Raw genomic sequence first — 27,434 nt, forward strand, 5'->3', positions numbered from 1 at the left:
CTATGGGAGCTTCCATTTCACGTATTATAGCACAATTGGTAATGGAAGATCTTAAGGAAACGGTCCTAAGCAAACTTGATATAAATATTCCATTTTTTCCGATATGTAGATGATTGCTGTACCAAAGATTAAAATTGAAAACATAAGTAAAAAATTCAATTTAAATCATGAAAAACTTCAATTCACAATCGAGATGGAGCAAAATAATAGAATCAATTTTCTTGATGTCACATTATATAAAATTAATAATAACATAAGAACAGAATGGTATACGAAACCAACTTGGTCCTCAAGATATTTAAACTTCAATTCGTGTCATCCTATGTCACAAAAAAGATCAGTGATAATAAGTTTGGCTGATAGATCTATCCAACTAACAGATCCTGAATTTAGATGCTTAGCTATTCAAAAAGCAAAACTGCATTGAAAGAAAATAATTATCCGGAAAAAATGATACTACAATCAATTTAAAAACAAAACAGAATCGAAACATCAAAACATAAAACATTTTTCCTTACCATATGTACAAGGACTTTCACAACAATTATCGAATTATTTCAATAAATATGATATTAGTATAAGTCATAGAGGACATAATACATTATCCAAATATTTCACTAAATTAAAATCTAAAACACCAACAAACAAAAGACATAGGATAAACATCTCAGTATTTAGAAAATAGACTAAGAGATCATCAATACGATCTCTTAGTTAATGGTCAGTCCCAATTCCTCTCCTTTGTTCTAGTTAAGACAAACGGGTAATTAATAATTGAAGTTTAATTTAAAAATGCATCTAGTGTAAATCAGGTCCAGTTAACCAACTAATCTTCCATAATTTGTTTATAGTATACCAAATAATAATCCATCATTTATACTAAATTTTATTATATATATTACATATAAAAATTATTTATAAAAATTTAAAAATGGACGGCAATAGAACAAGTTTGAACTTAAAAGTAAACAATCTCATCATAGGCCACAATTTCGTAATAATTATCTATAAAATACAAAAAAATGCATCAAAATATAAATAATAGTCATAGAGATTCAGTTTACAATAAAAATTGATTTATAGTAAAATATAAAAAAAGGCTCTAAAATGTTTATAAAATTCAGACTAGAGTAGATTCTATTTTTAAAAACAAGTTCAGATGATCATGTTTAGACATTATTACAGAATACTCAAAAAGTCATATAACGTTTCAAAGATAATTAGGGAAAGTAAGCATTTAAACGTATAAATGGCGCTATTTAAAAACTGAATTATCAACTTGCTATATTACTTGATGAGTACACTGTATAAACCGATTTACAATAAAAATATATTTTTGTACAACTGCCAACAGTTTTAAAAATGATTATTTACGTGGAAGTGTGTTAAAAATATTTTAAACACAGTGTTGTGATTATTTGGATATCTAAATGTATTTTGAAGTTTAATGTCATTCCAAATTCGACTATTTTATTATCAAAATTTAGCGATGTAACGAATTGTCAAAATCAGCGACCGTGGGGTAAACATACCTTTTTGGTCATAAAATTTTGTGTGGTTTGTGAACTTAATTGATCGATTTTATACCTTATTATTTCAAGTTTTATTACGAAATTGCTTCTTAAAAAAGGTTACTAACAGAAGTGCGAAATTTCCGTTCAAAAAGTGGCTTTGTCGGTTCTTTTTCACTATCCAGTGTCGTGCTCAGTGTAGGCAAGCGATAAATATAATATGAATCGTAAGTATATTGGAAACTAATTGAAAATTAATAGGATTCTGAATGAAGTTTTTTACATCAAATGAAAATGGGTTAACTCCACCTAAAGCAAAGTTTGTCCTAGTATGTTTCAGCTGCCATTGGGTTATCACTTTACACCCTACACATGTTTGAATATAACAGCAGAAATTAATGTCAAAAAACTCCTGTAATTCAAGCACTAAATTAGTACAAGTGTGCTAAATTTTGTAAATTGCTACAGCGTACTACTAATTTGAAAAAAAAAACAGTTCAAGCAGTATTAGTTTCACTAAAACATATCTAAAAAATATGGAGTCCTCTTAACATCATGAAACAAAAAAACTTTCACTATACGAGACAATCAATTCTTACCCCACGGCCGCTACTTTGACGTAGATCGGCTGTTTTCTTAGATAGCCTAATAGAGCAGTTATACAAAAAATATAGAATATTTGTGTTAAAAGTGATTTTATTGTATTTGTGGAATAGTTCAATTCGCTCAAGTCAATTCATAAACTTTTTCACTCACAAAAATAAAACATCACTTTCAACACACATCATAAATAACCATATCTAAATTTTAGATTCAAACATTTCAAGTGACAAATATTTCACTTTTGTTACTTATTTGTACAGATATTGGCATTCTTGGACAAGCGAAGTACTTAATATACTTTTCCATAATTTTTATCCATAAAATTAGTTCCAACATGTAATATTTAAGTTTTACAATATGCCTGATTACAAAGTATAAGCAGATTTACAATATTACCACGCAGCCAAAGGATTATTTCATAGCAGAGTGGAATTGGATTCCTTATTCATTAATTTGTTAAAATAAGCCATTTGGTTAGTTACAAACAAAAATTAAATTGAAAAGCCTTCAGTGGGTGAAATAATTTCATAAATGATAAAACAGACACTAAAGAAAGAAGTAAATGACTGTGGGAAATATGTAAAGATACATGGAAAAGACAAAAGATTCCGAAACACTAAGAAAAAATGTAATACCTGTATTGAAAAAAGGATAACAAATTACGATGCTTACACAAACTTCATTAAAGTCTAGACCGTGGTTTTAGAAACACGGCACATAGGAAAATTCAAGAAGGAAAAGGATAATATACAAGATGGTAAAATCAGTTAAAGAAACAATAATACGATACAAAAAGGGAAAAAGAAGTATGTTCACCGTCTTATCTGTGCATTGTATGGCAATATTTATGGTAACTGCAAGATCTATAAGCAATAAATAACTTTATTATATTAGCTATAAATTAAAGAATTAAAATGAAAATACTTACTAGGGACATAAACTTAATGAGATATTGCATGAAATAAATGAAAGGGTATAAGAAAAACGAAAAAAAAAATTTTTTTTACCAACCATATTGTTTTATGCAATTTCCTTATTTATGAGAACCATAAGGAGACGGACGATTCATAGTAACAACTGCAAAATCTATTACAAGTACACGTTCAAAACTATTTTATTTAAAAGTTACTGGCCAAAATATTACTGATCCCAAAACAAGATAAAAAATTAAAAACTTTTTCAGTTATTCCCACATACCTGTTATAATTATTTTAAGTAGAATAGAAAATATAGAGGATAAAAATAATTATATTGGAGTATACCACTGAAAACGTTTTTATTGATTGTGTCCTATCAGTCCTTCCCTATTGATTCAAAACTTGGAACCTCATAAAAGTTAAAGTGCGCAAATGATCGTTAAGAAGTTAAGAGATCGATAGCAGAGTGACCACAAAATACGGCACCATATCGAATAGTCAAATACTTCAACAGACACCTTGGGAACAAAACATAAACCATGGAAGACTTCAAATGTGGTGGAATGATGACATAAAAAGATAAAGGAGGTGGAGATGGATCCAAATGGAAAGAAGCGTAGGTGTAGATAAAAGTTTTACTGCAATAATTGTATCATGTAAATCTATTTAGACTTTATCTAAGTGTCATTTGTTTGTCACTTTGTTACTCTTATTAAGTATAATTTTTTTAGTATCAAAAGTATACATATTTACCTAACAATTAGTTTTAGGCACTTTCATGATATTTAATCTCTAGTAAAATAATAATAAAAGTAACTAGAGCATATTTAAAAAGTAAGTATCATTTTAAGCACATATATTCAAGATATATAATAAATTTACATTTTACTTTTGTCACTTAACATTGAATAACTATTTTCAAATATGCTCTAGATTAAGAGTATCTTATAATTAGAGAGAAATAAACTGAAAAGAATAGCGCGGGCAAATTCATTTTCAATGAGTTTGAGTTACTTCTAAAATATCCAAAGTTGAAAACTTGGATTTCGGTGTCAGTATGTAACCAAGGATTTGAACCATCGTCAAAGTACATGGGGCACTGGTCACCTATAAACAAAAAAATATCTGATTATATACATTTATTATTATATACATATATAAAATGGCTGAATAAATCATATGTATGTATCGGTTGTTTCTAATATATTCAAGACATGAAATAAAAAAATGAAATCCATTTAGACTTTAGAGGAAGAATCAAAAGCTAAGAGACATAAGTACAAATTGGTTACAGTAAGAAATGCAATTTAGTACACATTTAAACAAATTCCTTTGATTTACAAAATTAAAAACCATTCTATGATGTTTAAGAAAAAATACGGTGAATTGAGAAATAAAAAAAATATTTTAATTCAACTTTCAAAATTCTACTCTTTGCTACTAATCCAAGACATTGAATCCATAACTGGAAACCTCTTAGCCTTCTCATATCAGAAATGTTAGATTGGAAGCCTTTTGGCCGAGATTAATGCCATAAAGCTTTGTATAAAAAGCTTTGTTTATTTATTTACATACCGTTTCATGAATGATACAAAACCTCTTCCAATCGAAATATTCAGTTACTCCTCTTTGAGTGCACTTTGCATTTCACAATGAAAAAATTACTATGACACTAATGTTAGACTTTAATTTAATGGCTTTTTGTGACTAAGTGTGTCACTGATTGTCTATTGAGAACTCTGAATTTTTGCCTTAAGTCATAACCAAATTCCTTAATTTAAATCAAAACTTAATTTAAATGAATTGTTCAAGTTCTAAACTCAGTAAAGCAAATAGCAAACAAGTTAGAACAACTTCAAACTCGTCACTGCTAGACCCCAAATACTAGTAAAAAAAGAATTGCTAGATACATATTTGAAAAATTGAAATTCGTTTTTAAAAAGAAACTTATATTTTAATTACAAAAAAGGGGTTTTTACTACTAGAGCTAGACAGAAACTGAAAAAATATTTTTTAACAGATAACATAAAGATAAGCGTACAATTTTAAGTTATATAATATTACATTTTATAGTGTTAGCAAATTCTTGGGTCGTAAGTTGGTGCAATTTCTTTTCGCCATGTCTTTAACACATTAAGCAATGCAAGCAGTTACAACCCATTCCATCCAATTAATAACACAGCACATTGCAAATTTTAACAGTGGCACCAATTTAAAATCTCACCTCACAACCATCACGGCTTTTTAAAAAATTCAGATTTGTTACATCAAATTATTATATAATACTGGATATTCATATTCACATGAATTGAATATACTCTGATCTATTTTCATACTTAACAATTGGTGTCGATATCGATATCTATGTAAATTTCTTCAATTTCTTATTTCTTAGACCTTTTGATATGTCCATATCTCCAAATCGTGTTGATTTTAGGCCTCTTCTGATTTAAAATTAGTTTTTTTTTACAATAAGAACAGACGCTTCGACCCGTTGAATAAAGTGTGAACAGTAAAAATTACCTCAACGCAGAGAGAAACTAAGTTAACATTTTTACATGATTCTTAAACAGCTATTGATTAAGGAAATATTCTACAAAAATGTTATGCATTGGGATATTTACATATTTCTACTTACGTTCTCTTTCATACTCCTGCATTTCCAAAGCTACTGAAGCGCCTTGTGTATAATTCCATGAATAAACATCTTGATTTAAATCGCAAAAAGGTCCAATTGCTGAAAATAAAATGCATATAAGGAAAATAGAATCTTGAGCCTTTAATGTACAATATAATTTTTTTAGACTAAAAAAAAACTGAATTTGAGCAAACAATTACTATATTAAGGTAGAATTAAAAGTTAATAAAAATAAAATTGTTTAATTTCAATCAATATTGTAGAAAACATATTCAACAAAACTAGATCTAAGAAAAAATTGAAGGATTTATTTTAATTGCATGTATTTTCTTCTCTGATATAGATTACAACTTAATAGCCACTGGGCAAGTTTAAATCGATGTCTTCATGTTGGCCAAGAACACCATATTTCAATGAGTTAAAGAGATAACGCATGTAAACTGTGAGGCAGATTCAATGAAGCGACTCTAATGGTCTGTTAGCTGGCCATACCATTGCTTGGATTTAGATTGCTTTAAGGTAATTTTAAAAAATTTTTACAATTTGTCTAGAATTGTAAGGAATGAAGAGAAAATTATTTATTGACAAAGAGAAAAAAGGTCTGACTTGAGCTTCTAATACAGGGGTGGGCAAAAGCCGGTCCGTGGGTCGGATTGGCCCTTTTGCTTACTCTATCCGGCCCGTTGAGAATATTCTTTAAATCTTGAATGTTTGTTTTTTGCAAATATAATAATCACTTGAAAAACTGGATTTTATATTAGTATTTCTAGTCTATTGACTTCATTAAAAAGTTACATACATACTATACATGGCACAAATTATTCGCATGTAAGTAACCAAGGCAATTTATTATTTCCATTATCTATATTAACTTTCAAATTTCTTTGTCCTAAGGATTTAAAATGACACTTCTAGTATTTCTGTCAAAACAATTTTTTGGGTAGACATTTCGAAAATCTCATTATGGCCGGCGCTTGGAAATATTTGTCCACTCCTGTTCTAATATGTCATATGTATATCTTGGTTAGTAGTAAGTTTCTTGTCCTCTGAACACTTCTATCATTGCCAAATATGCAAAATCTGGATTTCATTTCATTATATTCTCAATCTAATTATCTTCAGAAAACGATAATAACGCTCTTTGGTAGACTGGGGTTAATCGAGGTCCAGTTGTAAGCACTTTTAGCCTAAAATAGATCTCACTAAATGTCTCCCTATCGTATCATTGCTTATTTCTTGTTAATAATGCAACAGAAAATCTTAACGAAGCAAAGCAGATGTTAAAAATAATTGTTTTAGCGCTTAAGTCGCAAAAATCGCTTCCCATCTTGCAACTTTCTTAATATTCTGAACACAGATTAAAGTGCAACTTGAATGTCATCAATCAACAAAATAGCTGCATCATTTTGAAAACTTAACAGTTTTCATCAACACAAAATTATTTAAAAATAAACTATTTCCAGCATTATAGTAAATTTGAATTATTATCTTTAACAAAAGTTTACATGAGGTAGAAATATTTGGCAGCAACAAAATTAGCCAATAAAAAAACCTTAGGTTCTTTAATAAAATATTCAACCAAATAGTAAATTGATTCAATTGGAAAGTATTATGAGAAATCAATATTGTATATTTCTATTTATCATTTCTACTCACCTTGAGACATTAAAACCCTATTTAAATCTGCTCTTTGATATACCCAACAACGATACTTGGAAAATGGATCGAGTTCATCATATGTAACTAAATATGATTTCAAATTTTCCTTCCAAAAGCCAATACATTTCATTCTGTAATCCGGATCACCTAAAATATTTTATGATGGTTTGAAAAACGGAAATATTCATTTTTAATTTGGTATATTAGAAAGTTTTAAGTAAACATGTGATTATGTAAACATTAAGTGGCTTAAAACATAAGGTTTGTTTGACTACATGCTGATGAATTTGACATAGTTTATCTAAAAAAATTTTTCTCAAGAATGCACATAATTTTCAAATTGAAGTAAAATATATAAAAACTCACTGTAAATATCAACTGGCCTGCCCAAATGATCTACAGATAAGCAATAGTTTTCGTCAATCGCTATTTCTTTTTGTTCTGTATCACAAACAGAAAAATCGGATATATTCTGTTTACAATAGATATTTGGACGGGGGCTCAATGTTACACCACCCAAAATTCTATAACATAAAATAAAATTAGAAATTTGTACTTCTTTTTATGATGAAATACACAAAATCATGTCAAAAAATATTTATGTAATCGAGATTGAAAAGTACATGCAATAAAATGTTATGGTTGTAACAAGTATCTCGTTAGAACTGGTGCTAGAACTTGTACTTTTTTTTTTGTTTTCAAGAATGCAGACAATGGATTGTGTTCAATACAGGAATTTAAAAAAAATGTTATAAAAATCGAATACTCCCTATGAATAACATGTTGGTAGAGATAAATATACAAGAAATTATAGATAAATGTGTCAATATGCAAATATAAAATAATAAATAAAAGCCCTAAAGAGTCTGGAAAAGTTTGAAGAAAGAAAAAGTGAAAATGGTTATACACATTCTTATATATGAATAGGGTAAAAATACCTTGAAGAAATGCAGCACAAAACCACTGACATAAAAATAAATGAAACTGGTGGAAGTTATGTAACAAGAAATATAGAAGAAAACATCTTCTATGTATATTTCAAGCAAGTTATTTATTATTAACCTCTTAGAATATCAAAAACCACCACATGTGTTTGTAATGAAGTATTTGGGTATAGTACTAAATATCCATTAATGGATCTATATTATCTGGGTTCTTGGTCATACAGGAATCGAAGGAAATGAAGAGACCAACATATTCCCCAGAGCATAAACACCTTTCTGTGGAGAGAATCACTTCCCGTGCTGGATTGCTCCAAAAAGCTTTTTAGAAACTTTGACACTGCTGTAGCCAAAAAGTATTCAGATCAAAGCAAAAACAAACTGCATCTTTCAAGGGTCCTAAGTGTCAAGAAGCACCTTATGAGAATAGACTCTAGCAGAAATTCAAGCAGATTCTTTGACTTTAGTTCTATAATGCCCTGTTATTTCCAAGTATAAAAAAAATACTCCTGACAAGAAACTTGTAGGAATAAACTTATTAAATTCTTCACATATTCTGGAGCTCTGGAACTGGAAGGCGAGTTGTAGATGAAGAGAAGAGTTTTGATAGAGTTGACAATAAATCTTAAAGATCTATATAGCCTTTTATAAATTGTTCACTGCACATTATAGCATTATCAATATGAAAGTTTTATGCTAGTAGTACTAGGTACTATTCTATAAGCAAGTTAAATGGTTGAAATTAACACTGTAGGTGTGCAATCAATCAATCAATCTTAAACTTTCAGCTTTTTGATTGGCGTAACTATTTTCAAAATTCTAGTAGAAGAGTTTAGATACTGATCCATGGAACTGAATTGGATATCAATTAAAAAATAATTATACTTCTCAAGAAATCTGATATCTTTATAGTTATCTTATTAGTACTTTGCCTTTACAAAATGACAAAGAACTGAAGAAATTTGAGAAAAAGACATAAGGTATTTAGTGGGTGTCTCCCTAGTTTTTAGAGATATCTTCTTCTGCCTCAACCATGTAATATTCTTAACAGTAATATATAGTAACTATTCAAATGATACTGACCTTGTTTCAAAGGGCACATCTCCTTTTTGTGTAAAATTGAATTTGCCAGCCACCGGACATTTAATAGGTGTGGGATTTTTCTTTAAATATAGGTCATACTTCCATTTAGCTTTATTCTGGAACTGAACCCACGAGCATACTGTACTGAAATCATCTTTAATCACTGCTATTCCTCTTCTATAACGGATTATATTGTGGTGTTGGGGTACAAAATCAAAACAAATGAAATCCTTTTGGCTGAAATGTTTCAAAATATTTAAGACAAATAAAAACTTTCACATCTTATTTTCTTATCTTTTTTCAAACTGATAACATCAAATTGTTACATTTTGGATATTATGTTGAATTATTAAAATTAGGAACTTTTTTTTTTACTTTTAAAGTGCTAGCTGCAATTTAGGTTCATTTTTAGACACTCATAATTGTGTAAAACAACAAAACAGAATGAAATTCTAGATGTCGTTTTTTCTCAAAATGCTACACTAGTGAGCAAAAAAAATTACCTCAAGTCGCACCCTCGCAGTCAAAAACTCTAGAAAAAATCTATAGCTTCTATTCTCTTCTGATTTTAACATTTTAGAGCAATTAGTCTTAGCTTTTTATTGATTGGTCTATGATGTTATTGTTACTTTTGAAAATAAAGAAAAAAATCAAACAATATTTAGTGTTCCCTCCCCTGGTTCTAATAACAACTTCCAGACGCTTTTTCATGGATCAAATAAGTTTTCTTTTTTGGATCTTGTTTGATACTATCCTATCCTTCAGTGATTGCCGTTTTGAGGTCCAATTTTGTCATTAGTACAGGATTTATAACCAAAACTTTTCTCTCAAGTTTATCCCATTAATGCTCGATACGCGCTGGCAATCGATAGCAGTAATTTCGTAATCCTGTACATATTGCCGTATGGAACGTGCAGTATGTGGACAGGCATTGTCCTACATTAGGATGAAGTTTTTGCTTATGCAACTGGCAAAGGGAACGACATGATTCTCTAAAATTTCTTCTATGTATAGTTCGCCGCTACACCATCAGTTTCAATGAAAACAAACTCGGTTTTGCTTCTGTTGAAATGCCCACAAAACCATCCAAGAACCTCCTCCAAATGCCACACTGCGCGAATCTTTCTCCAGGTCCACTCTAGTCTTGTCCTCTTTTATCGCTACCATGCAAGCACACTCTGCTTTCGTCTGAGTAGAGAAAGGATCCCCATTGTTCATCAGTCCAATTAACCAGTTATATGAAAAATCGTAGACGGGCTGCTTGGTGAGTTGGGGTTAATTTGGAGCCAGTAGCTGGCCTTTTTGGCATAAGTCTTCTTCTGAATGTCCAGCCACTCCTCGTGTTTCTCTGAAGACCAGCGAGGGTCCAATTTCTACGCGATATGCTGACATCTTTTGAATAAGCACCTTTTTCTTCCAGGACTGCGTCTTTGATGAAACTTCTGAAAATAATAGACTGGTTCAAGTTCGGTGTCTTTGTAGCAATAGGTTGAACCTTTAACAGCTTTATCACTTGTATCCATTTCAGGTAGAATCCTTGTTTGTTTTTAATGCAGATGTGTATTGGTTAATGTTTGATTCTGATAGTAGTGGGTCAGGTAAACAAACTTTTATAAGAGACATTTACCCCTAATTAGCACTATTGTAAACAAGATTAAAAAGAGTGGTTGGAGATCATCACATATTGTTGAAATATGAAATCAAGAAATATAACAATATTTTAATTTTGAAGCTAATTCCATTAGTTTAAAGATTTTACTAATAAAAATACAATTTTGTATTGTTTTTAAGAGTGATTTGCTATTACATGGGTGTCGCCCGAATCGATTTTTTTGCTCATAAGTGTAGTCAATTGAGGAATGATGGATTGGGAGTAAATTTTAATTTAATATTTGACAATCACTAGCTTGAGAAAATTAGTGTTTATTACCATCCATCAACTGTTAATCGTGCCATCATAACTCTTGTATCTCTCTGTTCTCTACAGACATAAATGGTTCTTCTGTATCTTCCTTCATCAGGATACCAAGTTTCAATGATGTGAGTTTCATTGATAAAAATGTCAGCATCAATATTTGCAGTGTTTATCCATTCTCCAGAGAAATTCTGAGGTAGTCTACATCCAGGTTCTACTATTTCAGATTTAACTAAAATGATAAAATAGATTTTGTTGTTAGTCATATGTACTGAATTAGGAAATATTTTTTGTAACATGGGCATATTAACATACACTAGCTAATCAACTGGATTGCCACTTTTTTGTAATTATACTAGTTTCAAAATCAATCAGTATCAAAACAAGTAATAGGGGAACATGAGATTTTTGAATGACAATTCATTGATTTAAATAAGTAGTTTATTTAAGTAAATACATCTCAAATAATTTTTAGAGCACCAATGCAAGAAAAAAAAATGGAAATTTTCGGATGAAAAATTTTTAGTCATATATTAATAATAGAGAAATAGGAGAGATTATGTCCCTAAATTTGAGGGTGGTTCCTGATAGAGTCCATCCCTGGAAGTATGAGAAAAATAATAAAAAAAATTCCAGTTCTCTATGCTTTGACACATCGAAGGCTGAAACTCGAATCATAAGTTACTTTACTCTATCAGAATTGTAATTATTCTGATAAGTACTTATACTAAAAATATTAAATTACTTTCAGCAAAACTTTATTTCTTATGAATTTATTGTATCCTTTTGTACCCTTTATAGATTATATTTTGGTTTTCAAGGAAAAACAGATACCTGGTTTAATATGTAGCCTTTCGGGACTTTTTTCAACAGTTTTTAAGGTATTACATTCAGCAGTAATGGAGACACCAATGTACAAGTCATCATCTCTATTTTTGAGGAAACACCTATACTTTTCATCTTTTCGGGATTCTTTGGTATTTACAACAGCGAAGAAGTGATTTTTTCCAACAAACCAATCTCCTAAGCATCCATATTCAACAACTAAAAATGAACTTTTTAATAGTTTCACTTGAACATTTAAGATGATTCATAACATAAAATTTATAAAATTTAATATACTTACCTCCATCAAATGTTCCGGTCATACCTTCACATTTTTTATAAGTAATATTGAATTTCTGATTAGTTATCAAAAATTGAGAACCTGGAGTTTGACATGATCTTATATGTGCTTCTGGATTGTAACATTCCCCTGTAAATTTGAAACGATTTTGGTATGCAAAATTCCAAACACCCTCCAATGAAGAACGACAATTCACAGCTATTGGATTTTCAGAAAATAGAGTAATCAACTGTTGATAAAGATCAAGATTTTTACAGACTCTTTCAACTGTAGCTTCATGGTCGGGAAGATTGATGCATGATGCTGAAAAATAATGAAATTGTATTTAAAAAAAAAACAGATTTTAGAACAGAATCTTACTTTCAATTTTTTCCAAAACATTTACTGTCCTAACAAGAAACTTAACACAAGTGAAACAAGATTCTTTCCGAAAAACTAAAGTGTAATTTACATGAAATTCACTTTTAATATCCACGCATGTTCCTCTGTTTGTCATAGATGTGGCATCTAATTCTGTTAGGGTGTTTCTTCCTAATTCCCAAGAAAACCAAGCCCCTCTTAAAATAGGAGGAATAGAACAGTTGTATCCAGTGCATATGGGAACAGCTGAAAAATTTAAAAACTCAATTGTTATAATACAGAAAATATAGCTTATCTCACCTAAAAATAAAAATAAGATTGAAACATAAATCCTTGTATTATACATGTTTTTCGCTTTTAAACCATCTAAAAAGTTAGTTATATCTACTTATTTAGGGATAAGCGAATTATAATTATAAATCAATTTATTATAAAACTTTACTAATTTGATTTCCAAATTGTTCTGTAAGTTCATCCCAGAAAAACCTCTCCTTAGGAATTCTATTATGTTTACTATTGGATAGTTAACTGTTCCACATCAAAAATAACAAAGCCATAGATTACCCATCACACAAGTGTTTCACACCCAATCAAGCATAGAAATAGAAATTCTGGTTTGCAATACAAACATGACATATTATCTATTTGTCACTGCAGAGACCATAATTTGCTCTGTGATTTCCACCCACACTGAAAGCCACGCCCCTTATGAAACTCGTTCGAAAATATTCAGGAAAATGACAGATTGTTGTAGGTACATTATTCGACAATATTTTGGATATGCACTATTAAAAAGTAATTGACGTTATGGAAAAATGCGTCTTATCAAAATCTAGATACATATATATCTGTCAGAAATCGATCAATATATAAAATTATATGTTTCATATTAAGCTTCACAACAAGAGAAATTGCCTATCATGGCAAAAAATCGGATTATTCGATTAGATTGTGATTGACATAGGACATTCATATTTTCTTGCCAACGAAATGGATATTTTAACAATTTGTTAATTTCGTTTATATAAGATTATTTAATTGTCGAACATTGTTTAAGTGATATTAACAAGTTAATTATTAAAAACTGGTATAAACCAAAATATGCAATAAGAGCTAGTGTTAAAAATTTAGACATTGGTGTATGTTCCTCTAGTTGGAGAGAATTTTATATGAAAGTGAGTATTATTAATATTCATAAAATTACGTTACATTAACTGAAATTAATGAATTTAATTGTTACATTAACAGATAACTATTGATTATAATGCAATTTTCACATTTTTATTTTACACGTCATTGTCTAAATTTGGAAACTCTTGCATTTTCTATATCAAGTATGAATCTAATTATTGTTAAAACACGATAACATTAATTTTAAAGCTAATTAAATAAACCCAGTCACAAAATCTTTTATTGAAAAATCTCTTCCAAATCAATGTTTTAATGTAAGTAGTATTATATTGAATTACTGTTATTAACCCAGTTTAGTAGTTGTGCCGTGTAAAAATTACAATCTACCCACTTTTATCCACATCAAAGGAAAATTATAATATGCAAATAAAAACAATGAAATTCTAGTTTTAAATTTACAAAAAAAAACACTTGATTTTTGGAATTCGATCATTCAAAACAGCGTGAGACATCTGTGTGGCATATTAAAAATTAAGTTTTCTATATCTGCTTGAGGAATAGCATTACAGTCGTCTGTGAGAGCTATAAATAGATTTTGCTAATTACTTCTAGGTCTTGTCATATTTCACTTTATTCACTGGAACATATCCAATATGTACATGTTTTATGGGATTGATATCCAGAGATTGTACCAGCTATTGCAAAACATCAATACCATGCTCATCTAAGAAGCCCTTTACTGGTCTGGAAATTTGTAGATAAGCATTATCCTTTTAGCCTACATATACAAGGAGCCAAGACCTACAGCTGTTGCTTATGGAATGACAATTGATTGTAGGATGATAAGACATATTTGCTATCAAACCATTTAAGTCCACCAAACTATGATTGCACAGTTGTGATAAGGGGCAGCTGCTAAATGATAAGTTTGACCTGATTCTTTACAAATACTAATCCCATTGAACCTGGTTAAATTCCAAATTGATATTCATCACTGAATAGCCCATATTAAGAAAACCCCTCGATTTTCTTACATGGAGAAGCTCTTAGATGGTATCTGACACACGGGCTGCTCTCATGCAGCTATGACAGACTGTATTAGTGGACACTTCTATTTATAGTCTTGTTGAAGTTCAATGGTAAAAACATGGATTTTAACACTACCCCTACAGCTACATTGCCTGTTTCATTGTCTTGGCAATGGAAATTTGGAATAATGCATTGGGCTGTATTAATTTGTCTAGCAATATATACTAGGTATCCATAATAAACATTAACAAAAAAACCTCTCACTAGACATACAAATAACACCATAAATTTAATGATATAGAACAGGATAAAAAAATGAAAAATAATGTACAGTACACATTTGCCTATTATTACTTCTGTTTTAAAGTACAATAATTGATTTTTTACTCTTCTTTGAATTTAGAGGCAGTATCCCTAGATTTTACAGTGTATTTCACAAGATTTTATCTGCAAAATAACTAAAGTATGTGCGGAAAGATACTGTCTGATTTTTTATATGTGTTCATTGGGTAGAGGAAAAATTTTTTTGAATTTCTGAAACCCAAAATCAATCAAATCCAGATAATTTAATAGGTATTATAAACTGCAGTAACGTCACCATATCCTGTTTGAAACACAATACCATTGCTCAAATAGATTATATGAATAAGCAAGTATGTTACTAATCCCATTACATATCTTCAAATCATAGATCACAATGTTATATAAGAATTGCTCAAAGAATTTTGTTCAAATCAATTTCATTTTGATGAAGTAAATTATTGAGTCATACCCTCAGTAGTAATTAGAAACCATGGTTATACATTTATTTTTTTTCTTGAAATTAGCTGTAATATTTGGATTTATCTTATTTTTGGTAATCATTTACAATTCTATTCATTTTAGAATTAATTCTTTCTATTCCTATATATTCATAATAGTTAAAAATATCAGTCAAGCATGGTTAGGTTATTTAAATTTTAGTACACATATTTCTAATTGAAATTTAATATCATAATAAATGAGACTCTGCTTCTTATAATCCTCATTTATATCAATAATAAGCCATACATATCAGTATACATAAGTATTTTCTCATAACATTTCAATAAAAACATTCAAGTAATAATTCATAATAATTGCATTAACCTACTCATTAGTAAATAAGTCATTTATATAGAATTTCAGAAATATAATCTGATAAAATATATGATAGTAGGTCATACTTTTATCTGCGGATTTTAACAAATAATCCAATCACTCAAAAAGTATAAGCAATCATTTTAGGTACTTTTCAATATTACCAAACAGCCTGTTCATCAAATATCTTAAAGATCATTTTGAATGTATACAGTGTGTATAATTAATTTGGACTCATTTAACAAAAAAGGCATGTGGTTCTTCAAGTAACACTAAAGAGAAAAGTATCTTTTTTTGAAAATTGCTACAATTACATCTATTCCAATTTTCCTATCCCTTACAAAATTCTGGTACTATTAATTTAAATTTATTTTCATTGATGTTTTTTTTACATGCTTCTTACATTATCTATGAAAGTTTCCCAGATTATGTGAATTGTCATTATTATTAATAAATATGTTTCGAAAATTATATATCAACTTTGTCTCACCTAACAGTTAATAATAGTGATTTGTTGTTTCAGTAACTCATAAGCATCAAATACAAAGTATTCTAGTGATTAAATACAAAAAAGAAGTACCAAATAAAAATAATGTCGACTTCTGGAGATTTTGGAAATCCACTTCGCAAATTCAAACTAGTCTTTCTAGGTGAACAAAGCGTTGGTAAAACCTCTCTTATAACAAGATTCATGTATGACAGCTTTGACAACACCTACCAAGCAACAATTGGCATAGATTTTCTTTCAAAGACAATGTACCTAGAAGACAGAACAGTAAGGCTGCAACTATGGGACACTGCTGGACAAGAAAGATTCAGATCGTTGATTCCTTCTTACATAAGAGACTCAACTGTAGCTGTAGTGGTCTATGACATTACTAATGCCAATTCATTTCATCAAACTTCAAAATGGATTGATGATGTTAGAACAGAGAGAGGTAGTGATGTTATTATAATGCTTGTTGGTAATAAAACTGATTTATCTGATAAACGACAAGTTAATAGTGAAGAAGGAGAGCGGAAAGCAAAAGAATTAAATGTAATGTTCATAGAAACTAGTGCAAAAGCAGGCTACAATGTTAAACAACTTTTTAGAAGGGTTGCTGCTGCTTTACCAGGTTAGTGATTTTTGTAACTTATTCTATGCTCTATTACACAAATGATTATATTTGTATAAAAATTATGAATGAACTGTTTTATTGTTGTTGACAAATGCTTTCATTTGCTCGGGTACTTCTTCTCTGTGTGTATTATTGTGCGTGTGAATAGAAAATTGAGGAAACAACTGAAGGATAACTATATGATGTTTATTGTTCAAGTCATAACTTTTTCTATTATTTGGTATTCAGTCCAGTTTTTGTCGATATTGAATTTATAATAGACTACAAAATATAATACAGTATAATAATTGGGGATATGACAATGAAAATAAATTATGTGTTAATCAGTGATATCATATTTTTATATCTTAGGTATGGATTCAACAGAAAATAAACCACCAGAAGATATGCAAGAAGTTGTACTGAAAGATACTCCCAGTGAACTTAAAGATCCTGATGGTGGATGTGCATGTTGAACTTTATGTTATATACATTCGTATATCAGAATCAAATTATCCACTTTTGTGCTTGATTGCCTAGTTACTGACACTGACATTCAAGTGACATCTTCAAGCAATGATAACATACTGCTCTTGATGTGGCTTGTCTCATTTCACAGAATTTGTTGAATTTTTACATAAATTTTTTACTCCAAAAATATCTGATGCCAATACTCTGGTATTGCTTTCAAACAATTTCAAAATATTTTTTTAAAATCTTCTCTCCTTCGTTTTAAACTGAGAGAGATCAGGTATTTTTGGTGAACAATCAAAGGCATTAGTACACAATATAGATTTGTGTGCATTCAATAATTGCAGATTATTAAAATGGAAAAAATTCTTCAATGCCCTTTTTAATACACAACTCCCTTGAAGTGATCCAAGCGATTTTATTCCTTTGGCCGTTCTCATACTTTTAATTTAATCATAAAGGTCAATTCAAAGTATTTCTGAGTATTTTGTGACAAAAAATCTGTTTCTTTTGTATTCCACTACAGTTTCAACAGATTTGTTCCAACCCATCAAAAAACCATCATTGGTACAGTGACGATTCTGCACAATAGAGATTAAATGCTCCAACGGTTCTGATTTGTGTTCCAATCGACTCAGGTATTGTTTGTAAACCTTTGACTTGGTTTATAGCGAGAACCGTGCATAGCCGGAGATTTCGCAGAAAATATCATTTAATCCAATAACTGTTTCAAGAATGGTCCAGACTAGCAGGTTGGAACAAACCTAACATCTAAGAGATTTTTGATAAAACTTTTTCTAATCTCAGAATTTTGACAACTTTATAACCAAAAAATTATTTTTTGGTTAAATTTTATATTTGAAGATACTTCCTGTTCTGTTGATGTTTTTATATGAACTCAAAAAAATCTGCAAATGATTTTAAAAAAATAGGAGAACAATTAAAGTTTCTATGTCACAAACCGTATTGATGGTATCTTATTATGGATAGGAGAATTCTGGTTTAACTTACCTTGATTGAGGCTTACCTTACATTTTCTAGTATTTTAAGCAATGAGAACTCTTAGATGCATATTTTAAAAATGAAAATTTTCAAGTACTACTGAGAATCTTAACTAAATCTGGATAAAATACTTTTTTAGCCACATATTCATCTTTTGTCATGTAATCTTCCATTTGTCATTTTGTTTTCTGCTATGTCATTTCGAACGGTGTTGTGGGTTGAGGACCCAAAATAAAACTGTCTAAGAGTTTTTTTAAAATGCCAACGTTTCGATCTTTTATTTGATCTTTATCAAGGCTAAAATATATGGTACATTATAACTCAAACGTTGATGAAGATAAACAAGTAAACAAAACATTGTGAAATTAAAAGTAAAACAATAACCAGATAGTGTAACTATATAAATATCTATACATGTATATATAAATGAAAAGGACACACTGTATAACATTAACAAATAAGAACATTGTTGTAAAAAACAGAAGAACAATGAAAAAGTTATTTAAAGAAACCAATACATACATGTATAAGTAAAAACCTGTGCAAACAACATACCTTTTTAAATTATTAGACATCAGTCAAAAGATAAAATACATATCCTGCATGAAGAGATAATTCTCCTATTAATATACATCTATCAGTGAATGAATACTTTCAAACTCTTCAAATATTAACAAAAGCATGAATGGTAAAAATTGTTTGAATTATTCTAACTATTACCATCAAGTACTATTCTGGTCAGAGTGAGTTGATTTATATTTGACTTTATTTTGAGTCCTCGACCTGAAACACCATTCGAAATTATATTCTAGGAAGGACAATAATTTCAACAATGACGTTTTCTGCTATATTATATAATTCTTTATTATAATGAGTAATACTTCACCATATAAAATTTTCATCCCCAATTTTTAAGAGTTGAAAATATGTTTCTACTTATTTTGTTTTAAATTATTGTTCTGATATATAAGTATTTATTTGTTTCGATAAGCAGTGGAATACATAAATATATACTCAGGGAAACTTTATTTGGAAAAATAAATTTTATAAATGAATGCTTTAAATTGAAAAATTGTTTGAGCTCATATAAAAACATTTGAAAATTAATAAAATAGCTACCAATTTATGTGCATTTATTACAATTTAATTACCTCATTGTAATTTTATTTAACACTGCATTATACAATCATGTAAAATTAATAGTAATAATATATACAATTGCCGGAATATATTCTTGATTAATTTTCAAGCAAATCGATACATCAACTACATTTTACCAAACTTTTAAATTTTATGCAAATGTGGATATGTGTGCATTTAAAGGGTTAATAAATGAAAGGATGATTGTGCTTAAATTTAATTTAGTTACTCAAGTTTAAAAATACACACAAATTCAAGGAAATATTTGACTTTAAAGTAATAAACACTTGCTTTGTTATTGATTAGAGTAAACTAAGTTGTGAATGCGCTTAAATTAAGAATGAAATACTTTTGATAAAATAATTGACTAAAATTGTATTTACAAATGTCTAAATGTTTAAATAACCTCATTTATTGTTATCATGAAGTTTTTTTATTAGTTCTCAATTAATACAATCTAAAATGCTTTCTAAAATAATCTTACTCACTAAAAATTTTATCAACGTAGTAATAATGTGAATGGTTTGGGTTTCTTCTCTAGTTTTATTTAATGAACTATAGAAATTATATTGGAGCATATTAGAACAATGCAGCTGTGTATAGTGTACAATTTCACTTAACATAGTAGCGGACAATTTCTTGCGGAGCATAAGAATACCATTGTAAAATATTTAACTAAATTAATTCCAACCTATCAGTCTGAATTTCAGTAAAACGTCGCTATAAATTATAAAAAACTTAACTGTATTCTCAATTGAGTACTTTAATTTTTTAAACTCAATTCATTAAAATTTTATTTGTCAGAAAATCTATAACAAATAATAACTTGAAAAAAATTGTTAGGTCTTGTAGAAAAAATTAAATTCTGTTCTGCCATTAAGTTTTTTTTTTATTTATAGAACGATTATTTAACGGCCAATATTAACGTGCAATATTTGAAGACAACTTTTCTTTCTTTTGGAGGTAAAAATCTTGATAAAAAAGTTTTCGAAACCAATTACGAATGTAACTAAACACGAAAGTCGTGAATATAAATGGAAACTTATGAAAAAACATGATGGCTTTGTGGGTGTGATGTGAGTAATAGCCTTCATTGATTTAGATGTTTATTATTTGGAAGCGACGAGGCATCAGAAAGGACTAACTTTGGCATTAGATATTTATCATTTATCTGCTAAATTAGGATTTAACTTATAACGACCAAGTAAAGAATAATATCTAAAATCCAAAAATTTAGTGATGCTTTTGAGCTTTGCTATCTATGGACATGATGAACAAGAAGATTCCCTGAACTCTGGTATATTTAAAGAAATTTGAATTTTTCTGCCACACTGAATTTAGCACTGAGGGATCCTTTGCAGCAAAATATTTAAAGATACATCAAAATTATTTAAGAGAATTATGGTTTCCATGTGTCAGGCACATTTAAAACAAATTGCATCAAAATTTGTGTCTATTCTAAGTGATAAAACAAGTGATATTGCCAATAAGGTCCAAATGGTTGTACTTTACCAAACACTAGCCCCATTGAACAATTTTGGACTTTTAGTAAAAATTAATGAATATGACGATGTGCATAGAAGAAGCATTAAATTATGTATGTAGAAATCCTGATCAGTTGATTTCCCAAAGTTATGACAGAGCAAGTGTTATGAGTGAGATAAATTTAAACACGCACTTTTATTAATTACTATGCTCACCAATAAATTTGAAAATGTTTCAGGCAACGAATAAATAAATATTCAAAAATAAACTTATTGATAATTTACAAAATAGAAATTGAAAACAGTCAACAATATTCAACAAAATATAATCTTATGTAGACACCTCTTACAACTAAACATTATCCAAATTTATTATACGCACTGTTCAGGTTGGATTATTTATTGATGATCATTTTGTTTTCAATACCTCCTTAGAATAAAAAATCAACTGGAGATAAGTCTGATGATCCCCAAACAATTTGTTTTCTCATATTTATGCAAGACAAGCATTTGTTGAATTATAGATTAAAAAAATTCTCTCTGCCTCCTAAATGTTGAGTTTATTATAATATATTTTTCTTGATTTTAAATTTCTTTTAAAAAAAAATAAGGTACAAATTTGAAGTTTTGACCTACTTCAGTCCTTATCAAAATATATATTGTGATAGTATACTGGTAGATTGTGATTGAGTCTGTGTTAAAGATTTTATATGGATATTTATATGTTCCCTAAAATTCTACAATTCTGTATATTTCTTTTTGGTTACAATTAGAACATTTTGATACATATTAATCGATAACTACTAAACTGTTGGAATATCATTGCCTATTAATGTCCCTAATTTGCTCATTCTTTTTTAAGTCAGTGTTTTTTATGTTGAAAACAAACTTAAATTTGGAATAATTAGAATTTTTTCATTTCTATAAATTATAAAAATTTTCTATAGGTGACATAACTTGCAACTCGTAATGAAACTAGAAACATTTTAAGTAATGAAAAGATTTTAATATATTTCAATCATACGGTACGTTTCTAAAATAGCAGATATCTGGCAGCTTAACACCGAAAAGAGGATAAGTTTATAAATGGTAAGGTACTTAAAAATTGTGCCGAATTTTTGGTAATCCTGCAATATACTGGGTGATTTATTGAAAACAATTATTTTTATATAATATACATTTATCAAATGGATATTTTTCAAGAAATAAAAACAAAGTGTTACTAAACAGCGGCCAAATAATCACTGCCATAAGGGGTTTATATTCCTTATTTATTTTGAAATTTATAATAAATTCCATTTTTTGATATTTATTAAACAGAAAAGTTCTCTTGTTGATATATTTACTACTAATATCAGCAGTCTTAATTCTTTTTTATAAATTTGATATAAATTAAAATGGGATCTAATAATTTGAATAATAAAAGGAAATTGGTGCAATCACTTGGTGATAAAAATTAGTAACAATCGTAACTACAGTAATACCTCAAACAACGTGTGACGTTATTTGTAGATGGTATTAGATAATTTTTTAAAAACTAATCTACCTCAGTGCTTCTTGAAATTACAGCATATTTTTTATAAATAATGCATTTACTTTTAGAAAACGATAAAAAACATATACCTAATAAGGTATTTGTGTGAAATCATTTTGATTTAATTAGCATCAAAAACATTCGCATTTTCTAATGAATTTATAAATAGTATTTGTAAGGTTAACGTTGTTTGCAGATTTTTATATAAAATTTTTCATAATTTTTATTATTTGAGATTTCTGTGTTGTATTAAGCTTAGAAACAAATTTTACTTAATTACAAGATATTTCCACTTCATGATTTCACTCGAAAAACTAAAAATTTCTCTCATGATAAGCAGATACCTGGCGACAAATATTGTTTTAATGTATCACCCCGTATATAAATATTGGTGAGTGTATCTCTGCTATGTTTGAAGCTCCCTGTAAAAAAATGTTAATATCTTAATTTATTGAGTTATAAATATTATTTAAATTTTAAGAGATAAGTTTTATATTACTCATAATAATTCAATTAGTGTATTTATACATGTACATCTTTTTTTATTAATCGGTGATACCTCTAGTGGAAGATAACCACAATGTGTGCTTATATTTTTGGAGAATTTTTCTTTGCTATCGCCTTAAACATTTAAACAATAGTAGTGCGCTTCATTAATAGTTCATGCATGGTTTGATGGAAGTATCTCATCCATATGTAGATCAGTAAACAGAAATGTTTAGAAATAAACTTTATTTTGGGCATATTAATTTAATAAAACAACCATTAAATAAGGCGACTTATGACCACTTGCACCAATAGGTTAACAATGGTTTAAATTTCAACACTGACTATCCATAGGGGTAGACGCCGAGCTTTGTTAGAAGTACTGAAAGACTGTATCAAATGCATGTTTAGCCATAGGTTCATTGTCTTCGTTGTCATCATCGCCCTCGTTCCTATCGGTTGCGGAGAGGTTGGAGAGTCATTGATTTGGTCGTCAGTTAATTCTTCCTTTGTGCAGTCAACGTCAGCTGTACTGATCCGATCACTTACGTCACTGGGTTCAACATCCGATTGTTAAGTTGGCAAATCATTCAAAATTGTTTGAGTCTACGTCTTGACTTTCGTCATTTGTTGCACAGGATGTTCCATATTGATTCTCTCCACTCATTTCGTTCAATGTTTCATCTTTATTTTAATTCATTTTTGGCCACAGCTTGCACCAAGATTTTTCAAGCGTTGATATCGGCATTTCTTCCCAAGCTTCAGTAATTGCATATATGGCATCTTTTATATTTATTGATTTCATCGCTTGAAACAAGCTGCTGCCGTCCTCTCTAATATTGATCCAATGTATTTTCGACGATATCGCATCTTCAGCCACTCAATGACCCTTGGTCCATGGATTGGATTAGGCATGTTAGCTTAAGCTCTTCAACCAAGTTTTGAAATTTTGGAACAAAATCATTAGCAGCTGTTAGGTAAACGGACAGATTCCCGCCGGAAATAATTACATTTCGAATGCCTTGTCGTTTTTTCCACCAATGTAGCCAGCTATTACTTGCTGTAAACTTTTCATTTTCATTGTCTCCACCTAACTTTTTATACAAAACCAGTGCCTTTTCTTTTATAATGGGTCCAGACAGTGGAGTTCCTTTTCTTCTTTCCCGCTCATACAACACCCACAAGACGTTGTTTAAAATTTCACTTTTAGAATTCTTCAAAGTCTTGCGCATTTTCAGTCCTTTCTCCTCATCGATAGTCACTGAATGACTTCCAAGAATTTTCCTATTTTTCTCCAAATCTTTAACAGTTGTCATCGCAACTCCTAACTCACTTGCAACCGGTTGAAGAGGCTAGCCTTTATCTAACCTTTCAAGCACTTTCAGTTTCTCCGCTAAAGACAGCGTCGCATGCATACGTTTCTTTGATGCCATAGCAGAACACTGTCACTAATTAATAAAACAATTGCGTGCACAATAACAATTATATCGACTTAGAAACAAGTTATTTTATGTTGAAACTGTACAGACTACCGCACCTATTAACAATCAGTTGCCTACTGATCCATATCGCGGACGATGAGTCATCGGCAATGCTGAGCTGATTGTAGCGGCGGCCGTATGGTCGGACTAAGCGGGGAGTCGAACCATCCGACGTCGGATTAGTGAGGTTCTACTGTATAGAGAATTTTACCTTTTTTATAACGTTCAGATCTTAAAAACCAACAGTTATTAAGATTTTGGAGCAAATTGAGTATAGTCTCATATCAATTTCACTTCTTTCAGTAGCCATAGATTAACTTATTATATTTTGATATATGTTGCTTTCGCTGTAATATCCGACGATCCTTGATAGAGTTCAAATTGACGTTGGCAAGGAAATAAATTCCCTACTATGGTGGTATGTACAATTAAAATCAGTTTGTTTTTGAATGATTATATTGTTTTCGGATACATACAAAAGAACTGAATTCTCGCGAAAACTTACTGGTGGTGAATCCGTACATAGATTTAGTATACAGAATAGGGACTCATTCCAAGGAAGTAACTAGATAATTTCATTGAATTGTACATAAGTCCACTACAACTTTTTTATGTTAAATTTGAATTAATAACGTTATTCTGGCTTTATACTATTAATTCTCATCGTTGAAGTTTAGAAAAAACTCTCCTATATCTCATGATTTTTAGTTTTTGTCGAGGAACTGCCTTTGCCTTAATTGGATAACTCATAATTTTCTACAGAAATTTTCATCATTATTTCAACTTACATACTAAGTCTAAAATTCAATATGATATAATTTAGTTTTGTTTTATTTTTCCCACTTAATACCATCGGTAAGTCAGTAAAAAAAATATGTCCAAAAAGTTTATTTCTACGATTTAATAAACTTTCGAAACTGGCCTTTTGTATTATTTTCTTTACAAGCGTTTATTATATCATCATTCTATATAGTTTTGGCCTTACATCTAAAAATTGGAACCATATATAAATCGAGCAATTAGTAAACTTGATATTTTAGATTATAGATAAATATTATACATTGCACATTCCTTTTTTTGGAAATCGAAAATTTCCCAATGTGAAAATCAAAATACCAATAGTATAATCATCAAAGCAAATTAATACTAAAAAGTCTATCGAAGAAAAATAGTAAACCAAAACCTCAAAGCCACACTACGCAGTTAAGAAATAATTTGCTATTTCATAGAAAAGATTATTGATAAAAATTTTAAATAATTATGCACAATTAGTATTAAAAAATTATACAATGAAAACGTGAGGTTTGGATAGATTATGTATAGCCTCTAATTGTAAACACCGAATACATTACATGACATTGAGCTTCCGCTGTCGTCAACATTCATAATAAGGGTTTCAACCTTTACATCAATGATTACACATTTTGGTTTCATCCTCGAACATTCGAAGAAAATACTCCCGAAATAGTTGCCGTTTTGGAAATAACTGAATAGTCTTATCATAATTTTCTTGTATTTGTTTTTGTCTCCGTGTCAGACATATTTAAGAAAACAGACAAATATAAACAATCTCAATGCAGTTCGTCGTGTACTTCATCCCTCTCACACGGCTTTCTATTTGTGTTATATTATAGTGCCACTGATTTGGACCAATAATGATGCCTCGCCGCGTTTCGCCCTGGATGTTCACGTGATGATCGCGTACTGATCATTGTTTTGGGTTACTATTTTTCTTTGATAAATAGACTTTATTCACAATTTATTTATAAGTAATTAAATTTATCCATAGGAAGAATTTAAGAAATTCGTTTTTATTAAGAAGCAATCTTATCATGTAGCTACTATTCAAAAATTACGATTTTACTATATATTACTATAATTAGTCATTAGTTTCCACCAGATGTATTATTATTAAACAATTTCAAAACTGAAATTGTAGATTCTATTCTGAACTTCTAACCAAATCTGTTTGAAAATGAAAATTTGTTATTTCTAATGAATGACAAATTTACTAACATTTTTTTTGTAGCAGTTTTGCTCTAAAAATGGCAATAATTTGATTATATTATAGGATTTTTTAACACTTACATTCCAAGACTCCCATATGAGTAACAAGAAAGTATTAATTATTGAGATACAAATTTTAATAAGAAAATATGAGATACCTTAAATGGTTTTTAAGGCCGTAACTATATATTCTGAACACTTTCATGCACTAACTGGATAATGTAATAGAATGTTATGAGAATAAAGATGTACCTAATATAACTTTTTCTTTATTCGGATTATCTGTCCCATGAGTTCAAATGTGCAGTTGCGGAATAAGTGCATATGCAGAACACGATTTTATATTTTAGTAAACCTTATTGAACATTATGAAAATATCCTCAAAGGAATAGATATTCCAGGGAGTAAGAGGTGTGGCTATCAAGTAACGAGATTAGCGCTGCTACGGGAAAAGTACGCATGCGCCAAAGACTAGCGACTGTCAGCTGCTTAGCCTGATGCCTACTTATTCAATACGTTATCTATCTTATCTGTAGATAAACCAGTATAGCCGTAGCCTTGTTAGTATAGGTGCAGTTTTTTTGTTTTGCCGTAAAATGATCGGCGTAAAAGTGTAGCAACGGATTGTTGTGAAATTTCACATGAAACTTGTAAAAACTGTAACTGAAACTTTATGACAATAAATGTTTGTCCCGTC

General features: G+C 29.5%; 2 protein-coding genes across 3 annotated transcripts; one reads left to right on the forward strand and one right to left on the reverse strand.

Moving 5' to 3' along the window:
- Positions 1 to 1,495: 1,495 nt before the first annotated feature.
- LOC130903477 (ras-related protein Rab6) lies at positions 1,496 to 26,998 on the forward strand. Of its 2 annotated transcripts, XM_057815593.1 has the most exons (4): positions 1,496 to 1,738; positions 6,013 to 6,188; positions 16,556 to 17,150; positions 17,505 to 26,998. In XM_057815593.1, exons 3-4 carry the CDS (start codon positions 16,625 to 16,627, stop codon positions 17,606 to 17,608), a joined length of 630 nt encoding a protein of 209 aa, XP_057671576.1. In that variant the 5' UTR covers positions 1,496 to 1,738; positions 6,013 to 6,188; positions 16,556 to 16,624; the 3' UTR covers positions 17,609 to 26,998. The 2 variants fall into 2 exon arrangements, with proteins under 2 accessions (XP_057671576.1, XP_057671574.1); XM_057815591.1 differs by lacking the exons at positions 1,496 to 1,738; positions 6,013 to 6,188 and adding an exon at positions 13,538 to 13,928.
- LOC130903476 (uncharacterized) lies at positions 1,730 to 13,364 on the reverse strand. The gene is made up of 11 exons (XM_057815590.1): positions 13,054 to 13,364; positions 12,754 to 12,999; positions 12,394 to 12,696; positions 12,102 to 12,311; positions 11,283 to 11,499; positions 9,353 to 9,589; positions 7,695 to 7,852; positions 7,326 to 7,475; positions 5,670 to 5,768; positions 3,984 to 4,138; positions 1,730 to 3,848 (listed from the first exon to the last, which is right to left on the reverse strand). The coding sequence occupies exons 1-11, from the start codon at positions 13,097 to 13,099 to the stop codon at positions 3,798 to 3,800; spliced, it is 1,872 nt and encodes a 623-aa protein (XP_057671573.1). The 5' UTR covers positions 13,100 to 13,364; the 3' UTR covers positions 1,730 to 3,797.
- Positions 26,999 to 27,434: the final 436 nt, after the last annotated feature.

The sequence above is a fragment of the Diorhabda carinulata genome, chromosome 2 (genome assembly GCF_026250575.1).
Source record: "Diorhabda carinulata isolate Delta chromosome 2, icDioCari1.1, whole genome shotgun sequence".
Classification (NCBI taxonomy): domain Eukaryota; kingdom Metazoa; phylum Arthropoda; class Insecta; order Coleoptera; family Chrysomelidae; genus Diorhabda; species Diorhabda carinulata.